This window comes from Podarcis filfolensis (genome assembly GCF_964270895.1).
Source record: "Podarcis filfolensis genome assembly, chromosome: 14".
Classification (NCBI taxonomy): domain Eukaryota; kingdom Metazoa; phylum Chordata; class Lepidosauria; order Squamata; family Lacertidae; genus Podarcis; species Podarcis filfolensis.
The window spans coordinates 10337311-10358752 of record NC_139616.1 but is presented as its reverse complement, the minus strand read 5'-3'; the positions used below and the strand labels follow the sequence as shown (position 1 = coordinate 10358752).

Below are 21442 nucleotides of genomic sequence, written 5' to 3'. Positions count from 1 at the left end.
CACAATTCCCAGCTAAAAGTGGCTTTCCATGTCCAGCTGCTATAACTATTTGCCCTCAGTAGAAGGAATGTGTGAAAATTGTCAAATTCAACAATAGTTATCAAATTCTAGGATATCGACTGAAAAATAATAGATGACAAAGATTGCACATTACAGGATAGGCCTTTGATATGGCAGGGTTAATTGCTGCTCCAACACGGATTAATTCAAGCCAAACCCTATTTCATATTTTCCTTCCTAATGGCAGAATAGCTATTCAAACCTAAGCCTCCCTGCTCCTACTCCAACACTCAGCCATGCTGGCTCCTGGTGTTACACCATAAAAAGGTCAAAGATAAAGGTAAAGAAGAAGAAGAACAGTTTGGATTTGATATCCCGCTTTATCACTACCCAAAGGTGTCTCAAAGAGGCTAACAATCTCCTTTCTCTTCCTCCTCCACAACAAACACTCTGTGAGGTGAGTGAGGCTGAGAGACTTCAAAGAAGTGTGACTAGCCCAAGGTCACCCAGCAGATGCATGTGGAGGAGCAGGGACGCGAACCCAGTTCACCAGATTACGAGTCTACCGCTCTTAACCACTACACCACACTGGCTCTGGACCCCTGGACGGTGCCTGTAAGATAACTTTTCAGATTAGTCCTACTTCTCCGTGTGGTTTCCTACCCTTCCGCAAGTCAAACCATGACTAAGCATGAACAGGGGAATGTAAAGATACTCAAAGGAAAAATCTTGACTTCTCCCCTGGTCCTGGCTGCACTCCCCAAGGCTGAACCATGGTATGGCTCAACAATACATTCAAACCCATGGTTATGGTTTGTTTCCTCCAGACAAACGATGAGTGATAAGTCAAGAACAAGCCTTGGCTATAATTTATGGTTGTCTGGAGTGAGACAAGCCATGAGCCTCAGTTTGGATGTAACACTAAGCCAAATTATGGTTTCACTTTGAATAGCAGGGTCAGGGGAGGAGCAAAGCAGCCATGATTTTTCCTCAGAGAACCTGCATGGTCTCGTGCTCATGCTCAGCCATGGTTTGGCAGAGTGTTATGTGAGATCTGGACCTCTGATTCTTGACATTGTCTCCAATAGCAGCATTCCAGGTGTCCTGTAAAGCACATAAAAATGACCTTCCTCTGATGTCCTGCTCATCTAATGACCAAGATACTCTGGAGTTTCTACTCAACTCCCATGGCTAATATCTAGTCAGCCCTACATTTTTATTATGACCCTGGTGATCTACCTAAAATTTAAATATACATTATGTGAAGCAGCAATTGCTTTTGTTAGTCCCAAGCCCATCAATAACATTGAAAGATCCAAAGTTCTAGTGCTTCAAAAGTAAATGAGTTTCTCTCTGTTAATTCTCTGTACACTGCTCAACTACTGTATATTTTTGAAAGTTGTTTATTTGCTATACATTTATTAAGGTATCTAACCAAATTTTGGGCAACCTGTCAGACATTTCAACTGGAATTATTGACAGAGTTAACCTGTGATATTTATTACAACATATAGGTAAGGAAAATCCTTTCAGAACCTTTCCGCACAAAAAACACATATCACAGATGGAGAAAATTACGCTATTGTGACAGGAACAAATAAAGCCTCTTTCACACAAACCTGGCCATTTGCTTATATGCTTCCTCAGCCACAGCAAAGATGTGGGGATCCATATCCCCCATGTTCTGGCCACTGTACGCATTGATGATATCTTCGCCATAGATAGGCAGTTGTTCATAAGGATTTATGGCTACTAAAACTATACCTGCAAAATAAAATTAGGGGGAAAATTATGAGATATGTTGTTGGCAAATATTAAATAGAAAAGAAAGTGGGGGGGGTTCTATTTTAGAGAAAGATTTGTTCTGCATGAAATTGTCCAAAACTTGTTTTTCCCCCTTTTGTATTTGTTTCATTAAAACAGATGTCATGAGGAATATAAAGCTAAACAGGTATATAGTTGACCATTTATCACTCTGAAAACCATATAAAGGGTGACTAATTTCCATGCAGAGTGTCAGCTGAAAGCATTTTCCTGGCTTCTGAGTCTTCATGACTTACTGTAGGTCACAGCCCAGTTTAAAAATATTTCAAGTAGGTGATTGGCAGGGAAAGAGCTGTATTACCTCCTTCTGTTTCCTGCCTACTCCAGCACCTTTGACTTATCCACAGACTAGGAGAGATGAAGATTCTCAGCAGGCAGGGAATCCGATTTCCAGTTCAACAGTATCTCAAGCAGCAGGGCTGGGAAAGACGTTTGCCTGAGACCTTGGCAAGCCAGGGCCAATCGCTACAGTAGGCAATAGTGGACTAGAGGGGCCAACAGTATGGCACAAGGTAAGACAGGCTCATGTAATTATAGTCCAAATGAAGGAGAGATACCACGATCTGTGCAAGAGGTGCTGTCAGATAGATTATTATGAGATAACCACCCTGTTTGTCAGCCTTCAAAGGGGCTATCGGAACTATATGCAGGCAGCCTTTCCAAGAGCCCTAGGCGCATTCTAAGCTCATAGGTCAAAAGTAGCCGTGTTTAGCCAAGCTCTGCCTGTCTGATTCTAAGAGCTCTTCTACAGACAGGCACACAAGGCAGCAGACCACCTTGCTTCCACAGCTGTTTTTCTCTCCACTTACCAGCTAATTTCCCCTGGGAGTTGGAAGGCTACGCAGAGAGATACAGAGACAGAAACAAAGAGGGAGATAAGTGGCGGGTGACGCCTGCTTCCCCCTAGGCTTACAATCCCCATTAACTTTCTCTGCCTGCCTCCCTTCAAAACTCTCACCAGCCAGAGTTTGGCTACATGTGACTAAATGTAATGAGTGTAGCAAACCACAGGCTCTAAGCTATGGGTAGACAAACTAAGGCCCGGGGGCCAGATCCGGCCCAATTGCCTTCTAAATCCGGCCCACAAACAGTCTGGAAATCAGCGTGTCTTTACATTAGTAGAATGTGCCCTTTTATTTAAAATGCATCTCTGGGTTATTTGTGGGGCATAGGAATTCATTCATTATTCTTTTCAAAATATAGTCTGGCCCCCCACAAGGTCTTAGGGACAGTGGACCGGCTCCCTGCTGAAAAGGTTTGCTGACCCCTGCTCTGCTTTAGAGATCCAGCTACCTTTTTCAAATGCTGCTTATTCACTTAACTGACTGCAATGCCTTATAACCTTTCTGCTGTTTTCTTTCTTCCTACATTGTTTCTTCAAATAGCTGCCTCCACATGATCTTTCAGGTGGTCCAAGGAACAACTTGAGAATGAGGTGGATCTATTGTACTCTTTCAGCCACCAGAATTAGGTGTGGGGAGAAGCTTTCCAACAGCAGATAGTTAGTAGAGAGACCAACTAAGGCTCTTCCCTATACCCAGTCCCATACCCCACTTTGCAGATGCGACTTACAGTCACCCATAGTTGGAAACTCATTGTATGCAGTTATTACCAAGAAAATTGGCAAATTTATTTTGGCATTGTTTTCTACAGGAGTAACTATGAACACCACCTACAGATAATTGGTTCTCTACCATTACGCTCACACCATATCTAGATGAGCATTTCAAGACATATTGTCCTTCCAGGCTTGTGAGGCCTGCCGTTTGTTCATGATTGCATCTGCAGGGAAACAGTGCAGTGGGTACAAGCAAATTTTTATATATACTTATATGCCACTTACATGCCATTAAAGGCTAAATTATAATCAATTATATATAATGCTAAATACCATATTTTTCGCCCTATAGGACGCACCAGCCCATAGGACGCACCTAGATTTTGGGGGGGGGAATAAAGGGGGAAAATGTATTCCCCCCCCAGGCGCGGGGCTGGGGAAGCCCGAGCTTCCCCCGACCCCAGCCCCCAGAGCGATGGCGAAGCTGCACGCAGCTTCGGCATCGCTCTGGGAGCTTGCCGAGCTGGGGGGATAGCTTCCTGAAGCCTGGAGAGCGAGAGGGGTCGGTGCACACCGACCCCTCTTGCTCTCCAGGCTTCAGCGAAAGCCTGCATTCGCCCCATAGGATGCACACACATTTCCCCTTCATTTTTGGAGGGGGAAAAGTGCGTTCTATAGGGCGAAAAATATGGTAATATATAATAAAATTTAGTGTTTAATGACAGTCAGTCATATTAGCTTCTAAAGTAACAAATGCTCTGTGCCATGCATCTGTGGAGCTTTGCAGAGTTTCACAGGATACGCCTCCTTGTTATAGACTGCAATTACATACCGTTCAACAGTCCTGATTCTGCCAGAACAGCCACAGAATAATAATCAATCATAATAATGTTATTATTTATACCCCACCTATCTGGCTGGGTTTCCCCAGCCACTCTGGGGAAACACAAAATAAAAACAGTTAGAACTGGATATGGAACAACTGATTGGTTCAAAATTGGGAAAGGAGTACGACAAGGCTGTATATTGTCTCCCTGTTTATTTAACTTATATGCAGAATTCATCGTGCGAAAGGCTGGGCTGAATGAATCCCAAACCGGAATTAAGATTGCCAGAAGAAATATCAACAACCCCAGATATGCAGATGACACAACCTTGATGGCAGAAAGTGAGGAGGAATAAAAGAACCTTTTAATGAGGGTGAAAGAGGAGAGTGCAAAATATGGTTTGAAGCTCAACATCAAAAAAACTAAGACCACGGTCACTGGTCCCATCACCTCCTGGCAAATAGAAGGGGAAGAAATGCAGTGAGAGATTTTACTTTCTTGGGCTCCCTGATCACTGCAGATGGTGACAGCAGTCATGAAATTAGAAGACGCCTGCTTCTTGGGAGAAAAGCAATGACAAACCTAGAAAGCGTCTTAAAAAGCAGAGACATCACCTTGCTGACAAAGGTCCGCATAGTGAAAGCTATGGTTTTCCCAGTAGTGATGTATGGAAGCGAGAGGTGGACCATAAAGGCTGATCGCCAAAGAATTGATGCTTTTGAATTATGGTGCTGGAGGAGACTCTTGAGAGTCCCACGGACTACAAGAAGATCAAACCTATCCATTCTTAAGGAAATCAGCCCTGAGTGCTCACTGGAAGGTCAGATCCTGAAGCTGAGGCTCCAATACTCTGGCCACCTCATAAGAAGAGAAGATTTCCTGGAAAAGAACCTGATGTTGGGAAAGATGGAGGGCACAAGGAGAAGGGGACAACAGAGGACGAGATGGTTGGACAGTGTTTTTGAAGCTACGAACAGGAGTTTGACCAAGCTGTGGGAGGCAGTGGAAGACAGGAGTGCCTGGCGTGCTCTGGTCCATGGGGTCACGAAGAGTCGGACACGACTAAACAACAAACGGTGCTTCTGAAGGAATTCCCACCTCAGGGGGTTATGGTGGGGGGAACAGTCTCATGAGGAATCCGCACTTGGAATGAACAGCCCAGGCATTGTAAGAGGGACTTAGAGCTCTGACTCATCCAGGTGCTGGGAGGAGATTTGAGATAGGCTCCCCTTACAATAGGGACGCGGGTGGCGCTGTGGGTTAAATCACAGAGCCTAGGACATGCCGATCAGAAGGTCAGCGGTTCAAATCCCCATGATGGGGTGAGCTCCTGTTGCTCGGTCCCAACTCCTGCCAACCTAGCAGTTTGAAAGCATGTCAAAGTGCAAGTAGATAAATAGGTACCGCTCCGGTGGTAAGGTAAATGGCGTTTCCGTGCGCTGCTCTGGTTCGCCAAAAGCGGCTTAGTCATGCTGGCCACATGACCTGGAAGCTGTACGCCGGCTCCCTCGGCCAATAAAGTGAGATGAGCGCCGCAACCCCAGAGCCGGCCACGACTGGACCTAATGATGAGGGGTCCCTTTACCTTTACCCCTTGCAATACTGGGGTAAATTGAAGGACTGGAGAGGAAGGAGTGGACACATCTCTGTGCCCCAAAATATGTTTAATGTGCTCCCTCTTTCCAACGTCTTTCTCCAGCCTTGGTAGGCAGTGGCTCCCACTCAAGCCACCTGACTCATGTAGCAATGGAGTACCATCCTGAATTTTTTCCCCCCAGGAATGTTGGAGGGTATGCAATCATCTATAAATAAATGTTTGATTTGAAAGGAGAATGCCAGGAGCCAATTCAGGTGTGCTAACATGCAAGTAGGCACAGTTCACCTGGGAAGAAAATAGTGTTTGTTTTTCCGCTCCATGTGAAGCATCCCCAGTGAACAGGTACCTTCCACCTTTCTCAAAAAACAACATCATTAGGATTGCAGCTCTGAGGCAGAGATGCAAAAGGTTAGAGGGAATAAGTATCTCCAGGGCCTCTTGAAATGCTCTAGTGAAAATGAACACATATACTGAAGTAGCTTTATGTACAACTCAATAAACAGTTTTCAATTCTATCAGTTGTTAGATTGTGCTTGCTAACTAATTATAAATAGAATGGGCTAGATTCACTTAAAACTGAAAATCCATTTTAAATCTTTCTCTTTTTAATTTCAGAAGATAGAGAGCTAAAACATTCTCCCTGCAAAGGATAGCTTAAAGAATAAGAAGCGTAAATGTATTTCAGGCCTTGAAGAAAAATGAACTGTTTTAATAAACTCTTGGTTTTTCCAATAATCCCCAGGGATGGGGAGTCTGTGGCCCACAGATCTGTGGCCCACAGATGTTGTACTCCACTCCGCATCAGCCCCAACCAGCATGCGCAATACCATCAAGGTTGAGTATAGTCCAACAACATATGAGGAACCAAAGGTTCCCATTCTTTTGGATTACCCCTTCAGAGTGTGACATGCTGATACTCCGGATTGCTCTATTACTTGGTAGTAAGCCACATTCAACTCAATGGGACTAACTTCCAAGTATGCACACATGTAACTTTAATATTTTTGCCTAATGAAATATCTCTGGAATAAAATCCCTAAGAACACATAAAAGTCTATGTTTATTTTGTTCTACTATGGCAGATCAGGAGTTTAACATTTTGCCCTGCTAGTCAAGATATGCTCAGTGCTGTGTCAACATAGATAAGATCATGTCTTCTCTACCAGTATTAAAAACCAACTGGTCACTGCAGTTTTATATGACCAACTAGGATATGCACCTGAATTCCAAAAATGAGAGCTTTCAGTGGTTTAAAAACATTCTAATTCTAGTTATTGCAAAAGAAATACTCCAAGAATTTAAAAAACTGATGCCAAAAATATATTTTTGTAATTCGGAGTGTGTCACTTGTGACAGTTTTTACAGAACAACATGAAAGAGATTTCAAACAAAATCAAAACAAAAATACCTTTGTATTATAAAAGTAGATGCCAAAGTGTGATAGCATAATATTTGTTTAAATTAAGTATTTGAATGTAACAGCCCCTGCTACATTTGGCTTTATGGAGGGGCTTCTAGCCAAGATATATCACTTGCTATATTGATTTACAGGTGCTATTACAGTCAAAGGCAGAACACAGGAAAGTCAAGCTATATGGAGCAAAACCAACACAACTATGTGCTAATCATCACCAAGGAAGAATTGCATCCTACACTTATAGAATGCAAATAAAATAGATTTCAAGAGAATTTAGTACCAAGTATGGCCACTTCAAACATTATTTACACAGCTTGACTGCTGCTCAAAATCCACATGGTTGTGGTGAAATTTGTTTCCCATGTAAATTGGCTAGACTGTACTAAGAATCTGCATCAGTGTCACAGCTCTGTAAGATGCTGTGCAGCCAAACATTTGCACAGCCACATTAAATCCTGAGCATGCAGAGATGATGTTTTCCCATTACCATGTTCTGCCAACATTGGAATCAGCCCTAAGCTTACATACCACAGTGGTTTTCAAAATTAAATACATTACTTTTTAAAAACAGACTCTTCTATGGGATTCCCAAACACCTTATTTTTGTCGTTTTGTAGTTGACATATAATCTGATTTTACATGTTAATATTTAAATAGCAGAGTTTCTGCTGCAAAAAAAGAATTGTTACCTATAACCAATGGAAACAAACATTTGTTAAGGTTTTTTAGCCTATATTTCAGAAAGGCAGTTTCCAGTTAAGGAACCCATACAAGGATTACTGCATATATGATTAACATTTTCAGTGACAAATCGGTAATAATTTCTGAAGTTTGACTTATTATTTATTCTATATCTGTTTTAAAACTGTTCTGCTTGTTTTTACTTTGTGCTGCTGTTTTAGTCTTGTACTGTTATAGTATTATACTATTTTATGAGTTTCAGGATATTATGGTTTAATTTTATTACATAGGATTTTATTTATAAATAGAATTTCTGGAAAAAGAAACCAAAAACAAACCAACGGGCCCTAAATGCAACATATAACTTAATATATCCATAGCTATCTGACATGCCCAGCCACATAAGAAAGTCTGGTTTTGTGCTTACCACAATATGTATATATGAGCTTGGAATCTATAAACCGAACTTTCAGGTTATGAAGAACAGCAGGTTCATGGAGATAGCTGAGGGCTGTCAGATCATTTTCACCCACAAGTATGTCAGGGTTTCGCAGGGGTGGTAGCTCCTTGGACTTAGCATCAAGGCTATATTGAAGTTCCTGGAAATTAAATAAGAGCATATATTACATGCATCCAAAATGATCAAACACATCACTATACATTTTTTAAAAGAAACGTATATGGATATAGTTGAGTACACATACATAACTGCCAATTTTATTTACAATATACCGTCAGCCAACTTGAGCACTTGGGTTAATAGGCAAAATATAAATAAAAGCTGCAACAATTTCAGGCATGTCTAATTGATGTGCGATCACCGCCGTGCAGGTCCTTTTGAATCCAGAAGAGGGCAGAGTAGAGGCAGAATGGGGTGGGGCAGAGCTTACGGGGCAGCGCACTCTGCCGACGTACACGGGGGCCGGAAATGGAACCCCCGTGCAAAATGGTTGCCACCTGTACTACAAATAAACAAGACCATGAACATGTAACCTTTTGCAGCAAATGATAGCAAATTTTTAAAAAAACATGAAAAGAGTTAACATTACCTTGCCATCCTCAACACGAAGATGAAGGACTTTGTCTCCTGATTTATAATCTTTTACAAGTTCTGCTGATTTCCAGACTACTTCTGGATCAGGTATCCAAATCCTTGCATACTGCAAAACAAAATTAAGAAAGGATCAGCTGTATTTTCTCAGCAATTTGTATTGAAATAATAAGAATAATCACACACACTAACATTACCTTTTAAAAATTATCAGCCATCTAATGGGGGGAAATATTTACAGCAAACATGATGGTCTTCAGCTGAATTCAATGAGAACACTGTATTGAAATAATCCAATGAACTGAATTTTTATCCCCAGTTAATCCTATGGACTTATTTGAAATCAGGGATGCAGTCCTAAACAAGGTATCTAGGAAGTCTCTCAAGGGAACTCAAGGGAAATTATGCAATGCCCACAGGTATGTATTGAACGCTTCAAGGCAAAGACAGGCAGGAATTATTACCACCACCACTTGAGAAGAATTTCTGAAATTGTTTATTATTGCTAACTTAATAACTACTACTTCCATGCACTGACTTAACTTTATTAACAGATGTAGCCTATACAGATTGTTAGGAAATTAAAAAGTGCTTGAGAATTTTTGTTGTAATTTCACTCCAATGACTCCTAGGTTTTACTGCAGTGGAAAATGCCTCCAAGTACTGACGCTATGGACTCCACCAAAAGGACATCAAGGCAAGGACTGAAGATCATCCATCGTGTTTTTATTTGAAGATTCTAATCTAGAAGTGCAATAGCCACTTTCTTCTGAAGAAAGATGATATAGTGGTCTAACTGGAAACTCCTTGTGGAAAGAGAAGACATACTCCTAAAGATTTATTTTCCCCGCCCACATATATAACTTTTCTCACACAACACATTCAGTCCAAGACATCCTGGTCTTGAAATCAGAATCCAAACTGTGCCCATCCCTCCACAAAATGCACCATTGTTGTCATATGCATCCACACAAACAACCGTTATAAATTCACACGTTGCACTAAAGTCATTCATTTAAAAGTTGCACCCTCTCTTCCTAACCTCAAATATCACCAAAAATCATTACAAACTGTGCTCTGAGGTCCTGGTTACAGACAAACTCAGCTTTGCACTAAATGATTTGGCTGTAACAAACAGCTGTGCCACTAAATCAGGAGGGGATGCGAGCAGGTGAAGCAGGAGGGGAAGACTAAGCATACGAGTAGTCATGGAGCAGCAAACCATAGCTTGCCACTGCATTAGAATGAGTCCAACATTTCTTTAAAAATTTGTGGAAAATATAGATGGCAGACAAGAGGACTAATCTGACTATTCAGATATTTTGATAACACTCATATTTCACAAATTCTCAAGTGGCAAGGCTGCCTTTCCATATACCGGTACTCCATCTGTCCCCGTCTACCAGGGACAGTACCAATTTTTTGTTACCTGTCTCTGAGAAATGATGGCCCCTATTTTTGCCTTGCTAAAATTGTTTTAATGTGAATTGCTAGAATTGCCACGCTGTCAGAGCTGCCCAAGGTCCCAGCTCACAAAGGACCAACGCTGCTTCGTTGTTAAGTACAAAAGTCTTTATTGAAGTTCAGTTTCACTTCCAGAGCCGCAGCGCGCAGCTCTACGTCTCAACTGTCAGACCGCTGATGATCCCTCTGAATCTCCTCCCCCCATACACCAGTTTAAGACCCTCGCCTTGCTCCACCTTTTCCGCTGCTCTTTCCTCCTCTGGGTCCGCCTGCCCGCCGGGGTCTCTCCCTTTCTAGCCTCTTCTGACGCTGATTCCCCTGAGCCTTCTCCCTCCCTCCGGCGGGCTTTAGGAGCTGGTTCCCCATCCGGGTCTCCTGCTGTCCCCCGCGCCTGCACATTTGAATTTGGCGCGCGCCCAGCCAGCAGCTTTCCTCCTGACCGTTTCACTGCTGCTGTCACTGCTTCCCCCTTCGGGGGGGCTAGCTGCAACTGACCTCCCCTCCATTCCCCCACTCTCCGATGGAGGCGTGGTCAGCCCTGACTCACCTCTTCCCGCTGGAGGGGACGCTGGCCCTGACACATGTGACTCTTCCCCCCCACTACGCTCTGGTGGGGAAACTGGTCCCGATCCCCCACTGCTGCTTTGGGGTTCCCCTCTGGCTCCTTGTTTCTGGTGCGTCCCCCCTGGGACCCCCTTGCTCTGACCATCGGCGCCCCCTTCTGGGAATCTTCTGATTCGCTGGAGAAGCTCATGGAATCTCTCGGGCCACTGTCATACTCCCCTACGCTTCCCTCGGATTCTTCCCCTTCGCTCTCCAATTCCTCTCTCCCCAGTGCTCCTGCTCCTGATTCCCTGACACACGCTTTAGGAATCAGCTCACTCTACCACCACGAGGGAATCTAGAGCTTACATTACTGAGTGGGGATAGAGCATACCGTTTGTGGTTAACACACACATATAAATCCATGCACTGTGACATCAGTGCAGTATGCAAAAGTTTTTCATTTCACTTACTGCAAATATTTTGACCTGCGGTAGCGTACTATCAGACCATTATGGTTTTCCAATATATTTTTAACCAAAAGAAACAAATGCCATCTTGGCTTTAAAATCAGTGGATGACAGGCTATTGAGGACTAAATGCAATGCTGTGTAGGAGTTGATGTGGGTTCAGGAATGTACCTTTCACACGTATAGCTCTGATTTTCTTCTGTGAAATATTGGAGGCTCTGCCTTTCTAATCTATTCTACTTTCTGGGACCTCCAGTCGCTTTTTTATAGATTCAACTAGTAAAAGCAAAAGCAATAGGATATAAACCCACTCCTGTAGGGCCAGCCCATCTATGAGGCAAGATGAGGCGACTGCCTCAGGCAGCAGGATCCACCAGGGCAGCAGATCCCAATGTTGATCTTTCTTCCCCTTTCCCTTGTTCCTGATGTAGATCTTCCCTCACCCCTTCTTCCCTGGCGGGGACGGGGGCAACTCCAGGTACCAAAATGTCTTGAGCCAGCCCTGCACTCCTGACAAAGCATACTTGGTTGTGCAATGGCCAGTTTCCTGAAGTAATGTGGCAGCTCCTGCTACACCCCTAGGGTGCTCTGCCAAGCAGACTGGTCTTGCCCATGAATGGACCTGCACTGAGCAACCACTGTGTGCCTTTGCACTTGAGTCTGTAAGTAGAGGAGAGGCTGGCACATACCTGGGTGTGAGGGAGGAAGTACCCCTCAGTTTAAGAAACGTGATTAGACAATACAGAAATGCAGCAGGCAATTCAGTTGGAAGAGCCCTTGCAAAACTACACTAAAAAGGCAATTCAGTTGGAAGAGCTCTTGCAAAACTACACTAAAAAGGCAATTCAGTTGGAATAGCTCTTGCAAAACTACACTAAAAAGGAAGTGGCATTCTGGGCCTTCATGCAGGCAGCTATGCCTGAAACTATGCAGCCAACACTTTATGAATCTTAGAAACCATCTGGAAGCAGCCATTCCATCAGGCTGCAGCACTCCATTGGCTCTACCAAGAAACAAGCAACTTTTGGCTTCCCCTCATCTTTAACTTTTTCCATCCCAGCTGGTTGTTATAAGAACTCTGCAATTAAGAACGAGTGTCTGAGTTTTCCTTCTTCCTCTTCCTTCCCAATCCCTTTTCCTTTTTTTACTGTGTCTTTCCTGATCTTTGAAAGCCACTGTGGGAGCCTTTTTTGGCTGAAACCAGAGTTGTCGAAAATCATTGGCGAAAGGGTGGTTTCACTTCCCTAACCGAAGAGGATAAGTGATCCTTGGTGTGAATACGAGTATTGCAAAAGGGTTCTGTTATATCTATGAAGCACTGGGAGGGAAAGTTTCTGTTCTTCAAACACAGCACAGCAGATGTTGAAGTCTTATGAAATGCCTGTAGATGCACTGGGTAATCCTGGAAGGGGGTCAAATAAATGCTAACCACACTAAAGAGAAAAAAGAACAACTGGACCTATAACCTAGAGACAGTTCCTCCACAATTATGAAGCTTTATGACTCTTGGAACCACTTCTAAAGCGGTTGCACGTGATTTAATGGACAAGCTTATGGCAGACAAAACCAGGAACTACTTGTCATCGAAAACAGAGCAAGCATTTGTCTTCTTTTTCTGTATTCATAAAAAACCCATTGTGTTCCATAGCAGAACTTAGAGCATCTAACTGAAAGCCATGCACTGAACCACACCACAACAATACAATAGAATATGGGCTTTTAAATGTATTTGTGGGAGGGGGGGTTAATGGTTTGTTTTGTATGCATTCCATGTTTTCATTTTGTATTTTTTGTGGCGAACCATCCTATGATCTTCAGATGAAGCTGAATGTGCACAAGTTAAACGTACATAAGTTGAGGGTCTACTGTATTCTCATGCAAGTACAAAAGGGAGCTTCAGTGAACTCCAGATAGTTTCACAGCCTGCCCAGCCTGCCAAGCACAAGACTCTGTAGCTGCCCTCCACAATGGAGACAGCTGGAGACAAGAAGAAAAATGAAGTGGAAGAAGAAAAATGTGCCTCAGAAGCACCAATAGTTGTGAAGTTTATTCTCAAACCACAGCTCCCCCATCCCAATCTTAAACCCAAATACAGACTTAGGTCACCATGCCTACCAGCACCTGCTAATCCAGAGATTGGGAATTTGTGACCCTCCAGATGTTAGATTCCAACTCCCATTAGCCCCAGCTAGTATGGCCAATAGCCAGCGATGGTGGGAGGTATGGTTGAACTACATATGGAGATACACTGAAACAGAAGTTGCCAGATCCTTCTATATAGTGAGAAGGTGGGGAGGGGTATTACTCAGAAGGGTGGTGGGAATGGGTGATTGGCAGATAGCTGTGATGAGCCTGTTGACGACTCTTAACGACTGCAATAGGTCTTACAGGAAAAAGCAAGGTGTGAGAAGGTGAAAAATGGCTTTGTCATGTATAATGAGATAAGAATCCAATGTCTTTGTTCAGACCAGGTCTCTCCATGGTTTTAAGTTTGGTTTCAGTGTATCTGAAGAAGTGTGCATGCACACGAAAGCTCATACCAAGAACTAACTTAGTTGGTTTTTAAGGTGCTACTGGAAAGAAAAAATTTTTTTTGTTTTGACTATGGCAGACCAACACGGCTACCTATCTGTAACTACATATGGAGAGCCGCAAGTTCCACATTTCTGTGCAAAAGAAACTAATATTGGTGCCTTTCCTGTGGAAGCTGCTTGAAGCTGAGCGCACATTTTTGCCGCTTTGGCATTCTGATTAGTGGATCTACATTGGGAAGTGCTGCCCCTGTGGATCCTGCCGCCTGAGGTGGCTGACTCAGCTGGTTCATGGATGGGCCGGCCCTGGGGAAACTGGGGAAAGGGCACCTCTGCAGTATGCACTCCACAGAAATGCGTGTTTAATATGCTCTCTACTCAGATGTCAAGCAGATAAAGAACTACACAACTTTTAGAAGACATCTGAAAGCAGTCCTGTATTAGGAAGTTTTAAATGTTTGACCTTTTTACTGTGTCTTTATATGTACTGTAAGCTGCCCAGTCTGACATTTTCAGACCAGTGAAATCAGCGAGGGGCTGTTCATTTAGACAGCCAGAATCTGCACCGACTGAACTGTATAACTGCAGTATAACAACCATAACTTGAAGAACTTTCTTTCCCAGTCCTTTTTCCTTATGTGTCATATATTTTTAAGAATGTAAGCCTGAGGTCACAGACCGCCTTTGTACTGATTTTTGTAAGCTGTTTTGAGAGCCTTTCGGCTGAAGGGCAGGGTATGAATGCTTTTTAAAAATAAAAAGCAGGTGCTGGTTATCATTTCTCATTCATATATAAGGCCATGCCAGAATATCATAAGGAGCACCTTTCGAATCTCTGCTTGGGAAACCAAAACACTATCTCCTGCAACAACAGAGAGAAGGGGAAACCAGATTGCAGATCACCATAGAAACCAGACTGCCAGAGCCAGCTGAGCCTTCCACGTGAGATAGTTAAAAGGATATTAAGATCCTGCTACCACAACCAGAAAATGGTAGTTTTAAACATGCATGCTTGATCATCTGTAGTTTTACCAACAGTACAGATAACACTTCAATCCTTGCTTAAGACAGCAGAAAAGAGAATTGTTTAAATAATAAAGCTGCATGAGGTGGCCAAGCTGTACATTATGTTGCTCTCATTTATTCTGAATTACAGCCAGCTCTATTCTGAAGAATCAGAACACCGACTCATATCAAACATGCAATCTGTAGTATTTATTATATAAGCTTAGCAGGGTAGCAATGCCCTGCTACAGATTTGTGACGCTGTCCTAGCAGTTCCACATCAGGGTATATGCTATTGAAACCCAGACCTAAGAGAGAACTCTTGGAAACATTCTATGGCAGCTGGAAAGTAGCACAGATGTTCTGCACGGCTTAAAGCTGGTCTAGAATAGAGAAGAAGCAGCAGCTGCTACCAAAAAAACCCCCAACCCTACCATCCATGAATATAATACACTGGTCTCAGATCGAGGGTGATGGATTGTTGGGGTTCTTTTTAGCAAAGTATAAATAACACACAGTGTCAGCACAAGGATTCACTTGAGACTGTTTCACTGGCTGAATAGTGGGAAGGCGTGAGATATCTTTGGAAAGAAATCCCAAAGCCGGAACGTTTTCCACAAATTAAACACAAATGAATTCCCCCCCCCCAAGATACTGCTAAATAGCATCCATTATATTATTGCAACACCTCAAGGACTGCCTCTCCCTATATGAACCAACCTGTACCCTGAAATCATCCTTTGAGGCCCTTCTTCATGCGCCTACTCAACAGGAGGTCCAGAGGTTGGCATTTTCAGTGGTGGCGCCTTGCTTGTAGAATGTTCTCCCCAGGGAGGTTTGTCTGGCACCATCATTACCTATCTCTAGGCACCAGACAAAAACATTCATTTTTCACCATGCCTTTGACTTCTAATTATCTATGGCCTTTTGTATGTTTGTGCTTATTTAATGTTTGTTTAAGTCACTTTGACTTGAAGTAGCTAATAATAATAATAATAATAACAATAATAATAATAATTTTATAATAATTCTGCTGCTTCTCCTTGCAACACTCATAGACACACTTGACAAGATTTATGCAGAACAATTAACAAGTACATTTTCCCAACTCTTTCTTTTGCACACAACATAATAAAAAAAAATAGTGGAGAGGCAGAATGAAGCATAGATGGAATTCTATCTCACAGAAAGAGCAGACACCATGAACTAGGGCAAGATTCCTCTTGTAGTTTATGATACCATCTGAGATCACATGAACAAATCATCAGACCATATTAACTACCAAAACATTCACATCACAAGATGTACTGGAGGCATTCACCTCTTGCTGGCTTTTCATCAGTGATGACTAGAAATAAGCTGGCTTTTCATCAGGAATTCTCAAAACAAACACCTAGGATGTGTATTTCTTTATTTTCTATTTGTTGGGTGTTTTATTTAAATTGGATGTACAGATATGGAAACTACTGTTAAATTGTTAATAAGTTCATTCCTCTTGTTATTGTGAATGCTTGATACCAAGTTTCAATTTTTTAAAAAGTTCTGAAAACCAACAAAAGGAAAACAAAAAAATGTACACCTAGGAAACAATGCCCTGGAAACGTCTCAGCTCCAATCAATATGCACAGGAATTATACAAGTACCTTTCACAGTAGCATTTTGTCATTTTAAACTCAAGCAAGGAGTAACCAAAGAATAGACTCCTCAATAATGCTTACTCGGTTTCTTTCAGTGATGTAGGAATATTTGAGCATATGAAATGAAAACAGCAGCCTACATAACAGTATAGATATCCAAATAACACAGGCAAATCTATTCTTCAGAAAGTAACTGAACCTCAGCTACAAAACAAAGATCTAGACTACCACACACACACACACAAATGAAGTTCCAGTGCCAGATTATACACTAATCTTTTTACCAAGGAAGTAACGGCAGAATGGATTATTGTTCTCAATGCATAGAATCTAAAAAGATGCCCTTTCTCCAATGTCTTCATCAGGGTTGGACCTACTGTTAGGTAGTAGAGTGAGCAATTGCCTCAGGTGGCAATTGCTGAAGTGTAGCAGTAACAGTTCTCGCACACACGCCCCCCCCCCATACTATCCCATCAGCAGCACTGAAGTAAGATTCAGCTGCCAATATAGTAGGCTTCTGTATATTGAGTCCAAGGATCACACACACATGGAGGATATGGATGGATGGATGGATGCTGAGAAGACCTCCCAGGGTGAGAGACTGGGAAAAGAAAGGAAAGCTCCCAGGTGAGAGATGGGAAGATCCACCACTTTCTGAGACAAGTGTTAAGAGCTTTCTCTGCTTTTATTTTTATTTAGTGTGTTTTTTAAATCTTATTGTATTATGAAAAAGCTTTAATAAAATCTTATGGGGAAAATGAGGAATGAAGAGGGGACTGTCTTGCCCTTTGCCTCAGTTGGCAAAACATCATGAGATGACCCTGGTCTTCCTCCATCAAAGGAAGACTCTTTCCATCAATGAAGAAAAAGCCACAGCTTGTTTCTCCAAAGCTTTGTTTGTTTTCCAGGTATTTTGCCTCAAGCTTTTGTAGCTTGGCAAGAGTCTGAGGTGGAGTAGTCAAAGAAACCATGGTTAAGCATAGCTGTTGAGTTTGGACATTAACACCTAACTATAGTTAAAATAAGGGATAATTCTTAAGCCAACAGCAAACCATTGTTTGTTGCCAGAAAACAAGCAATGATTGGTCTGCAGGGTTGAGTTTAGACATTTAAACAAACCATGGTTTAGCACAGGGCACAAACTAGGCCAAATATGTACATGTTCTTTAAGGGAGATGATTTTAGAGTCAATCTGTAAGTCCTGAAATAGCATATGGCGCAATCTTCCTCTGACAAGCATCATTTCGGAGCACAGGTGAGTGCATTCTCGAATATTATCACAAGACATGAATTCCCTGCATTTTACTCAAGTCTTCCTGATTTGGTGGTGGTTGCTACATTCATATGTGCAGGAAGTTGGGGCTCTAAAAAGCAATGGTGAAATTCAAACACTGAGCTGCCAAAATTTACCACGTGCTTTTCAATTCCTCTCACAGGTCACAGTTCTGAGGCACTTTCCATAATATGTAAAATATTTCAGCTATTTAGCATGATTAGCACATCCCTTTTCTTAGCAGCTGGCTTGTTTTTTTTATTTTTAGCTTTTTTAAATTCTCTGGGTGAGGAAGTGAAAATGTTATATGCTCCAAGACTTAGCAATGCAGCATGTCAAAGTACTATTTGTAAGACTGACATAAAACTCACACATCTTTACTACTCTCAGAAGCTACAGTGCTCTTTCTAGAACTAAAATAAAGGGGGGGGTTCTCCCTAGGTTTTTAAATAATTTGCCTATTTTTGATCTTTCAAGAGCTGGGAAATTTTTGGTGCCTCCTGAGAGTTTTGCTATACCCTCCTGTTGCTGGTTCTATGGTTCCCCCCTGCCCGGCCCATAGCTTTTAAGTTTTTGGATGGCATATAAATGTTGTATGTAAATGAATGGATGGGTGAGTGAGTGAGTGAGTGAGTGAGTGAGTGAATGAATGAATGAATGAATAATGCCACTCCCACAGCTACAGCTTTCACCCATTCCCAACTGCCCATTATTTACCAGTTCATCCCACTCTTCCTCCAAGGCCACTGAGTTGGCATACATAGTTCTCGGCACTCACACACAAACACCCGCCAATAACCACGCTGGAAGGTTAGTTATAGGTTAAGAAATGATGACTCAAAGCCCCCCGGTGAGTTTCATGGCTAAACTGGGGGTTGTATCCATGTCTTCCCAGTCCTCCCTTAGCACTCTAACCACTAGTTTGCCAAGCTTTCTCTCCAATAGCTATTGCTCCATCCAGTGCAAGCTCAGAGCCCAGGATGCTTTTTGCATGCTGAAAGGGCAGAGACTGCCGAACACCCAGAATGCCACAGCACATTTCTTTCTAGTCATCGGAGACAGAGCCCCAGCACAGCTTTTCAGACAGTTTCTGGATTATGTGGGTTGTATCAAATGTAGACCCACTGAAATTAAATGAACACAACTAACTTAGGGCCATTAATTTTCAGTGGGTCTACGCTGTGCAGGACCCAGCTGTATATGGCCCAATGTTGCTTTCCACAACAGAAACAATGACACAAAAAGAAACATCAGAGAGCAGCAGCTGCCACCTGCGACAATATAATGATGCTTCTTCCCAGCCAGGAAGAGAATTTCTTTTAATGCAATCAAAGAAGTGAGAGAATACAGTGTAGCGAAGCATTGCCCCTAACAGAAACACAAAGAAGAGCTTTTCTGACCACAACAAAAATAGCACCAGGCATTTTGGAAAGGTTTACTTGCCCTTTGCCTTGACAAGTTTGTGTCAACACTGGTGCATTGCCTAGTGCACCTTAACAAAATGATGACACCAGAGCCTCAAGCTGTATTATTCAGAAACCAATAGTTTCCTTACATTTGCAAGAAGTCGAAAACAGAAAGGAAGATTACAGTGCCTGTACAAGTTCTGGAGTGTGAGAAAGTAAGGAAGGGAGACGAGAAGAGACAGAATGCTAACATTGCTTTGTTACACTTTCCTGTAGCACAGCAGAGAGAAGGTTCTAACTAGCCTGTTCTTGAATTTACTGTATCACTTCAGACTGCAGGCGGAGAATAATATTTTTGATACTCCTCTATACTTAAAAAAGCAGTCTCCGTAACACTCCCATACTAGTTTTCCTGTGCATGACTAAACTACACACATTTCATCTATTTCACCAGTGCCACCTTCTGAAAGAAAACTGCTGAACAGTGAGAGTTTGGCAGATTCTGCTATCAACAGAGACCTCAAGGTGAATGCCTGAAGACTGAAAATTTGCTCTCTTTGCTAGGCCATAGCACAGCATGCAGCTTAGGCAAATGAATCAAAATGCACAGCATTATCATTATTTTATCTATCATATTTCCCCTTACCTCTCACAAGCCCAAGGCTGCTAACAAAAAGGTGTATAACTAAAAGCAAAGTAAAGGTGCAGTCCAAAAGTAAAGCAGACAGCATTAAATTTAATTAATGAAATGCAAGTACAAATACAGATGATGTCACTGTTATTATGCTCCAACGACTGGTTGGAGCAACTTGAATTGCTATCTGAGCTCATATAATTTGCAGAACAGTCCAATTTCAGCAGCAAGGGAGTTCCACGGCCTTAGCCCACTGAGAAGGCCCCGTTTCATAAAGTGACCTGTCTAGATCACATTCACTGAAGGCAGCACAAGTCAGGCTTCCCCTGTATGCTACTACGTACCAGCACCCAGAATTGGGCTTGATGTTCGGTGGCAGCCAATATAGTGCTTTCAGAATCTGTGCAACGTGCATCCATATCAATGCATTACACAACAACCAAGCAGAAGCATTCTGTGCCAGCTCATTTTCAAGGGAAGCCCCACATAGAGCAGTGTTAGAAACTTATATAAGCCACATGCCAGATGACAGCTTAAACCTAGGTTACCGTTGCTGCAACAAAATTATCTATGCGCCAGAGGGTTGGACTAGATCACCCTCAGGGTACCTTCCAACATTACTGAAATATACTCAGAGTCGAGAGTGGATTTCATGCTCTTTATTCAGCTCATAGTGGTGAGGAGGAATGAAAGTCCCCCCAAAGTATCTGCTTTATATACATTATTTACACAATGGGCTGCATGTGATTGGCTAATTCTGGAATTCTCCTGTAGGCCAATTAGGTTGTGGATTCACTTCCATCTGGAGCTGGATTGGGTGGCTCCTGCAGACCAATCATATTGCTGCATTGTTCTAGGACCAATCAGACTGCTGCATTTTGGATCCTATTGTTCTAGGACCAATCAGACTGCTGCATTTTGGATCCTATTCAACTCAGTACATAACAATTACATTTCAATGATCTCGACTACATAGCTTGACTGTAGTTTGTTCTTACAACAATTCACTTGTCCCAGTATGCAAGAAAAAGAAACACACAGAGCAGAAGTGGAAATGGTATTAACTAAGGACTAAGGCAGAGGCTTTTAAATTGTGGGTACCAACCTGGCACCCAGAAATCTCCATACAGTTGCAATTGGACCCATGTCAGTAGCGCCTGGGGAACTTCGAACACTGCCATAGAATGCATTACAGTAGTTAAATTGGGAGCTCATGGAAGCATGGACAACTGCAGCCAACTGGAGCCATAACTGAACCAGGGGAGCAGAGGCACTCTGCTACAGTGGCCCGTGAGCACTCTGAGAACTGTTCTTTTATGGGAAGTGCTACCCCATCAGAATGGGCTGTTTGCCTAATTTGCAAGCCCAAGAACAAGTCTCAGACTTATAAAGATTCAGCTTTAGTTTATTGTTCCTCATCCAGTTCATCACTGCCTCCAGGCACTGTTTCAGCACTTGTACTTTCCTGATTCAGATGGTATGAAGAAATAGAGCTGGGTGTGTCCACATACTGGTGGCATTGTG

At 42.5% G+C, this 21442-nt stretch overlaps 1 protein-coding gene across 8 annotated transcripts in view; it reads right to left on the bottom strand.

Annotated features, from left to right (window-relative positions):
• Window positions 1-21442, bottom strand: part of MYO5A (myosin VA) — a 128163-nt gene that overhangs the window by 90975 nt on the left and 15746 nt on the right. For all 8 annotated transcript variants that reach the window (XM_083586125.1, XM_083586128.1, XM_083586130.1 and 5 more), the window contains exons 2-4: window positions 8954-9064; window positions 8332-8503; window positions 1620-1764 (exon numbers count right to left, since the gene is read on the bottom strand). In XM_083586125.1, the coding sequence (XP_083442251.1) occupies window positions 1620-1764; window positions 8332-8503; window positions 8954-9064 (428 nt within the window). The remainder of the gene's footprint in view (window positions 1-1619; window positions 1765-8331; window positions 8504-8953; window positions 9065-21442) is intronic.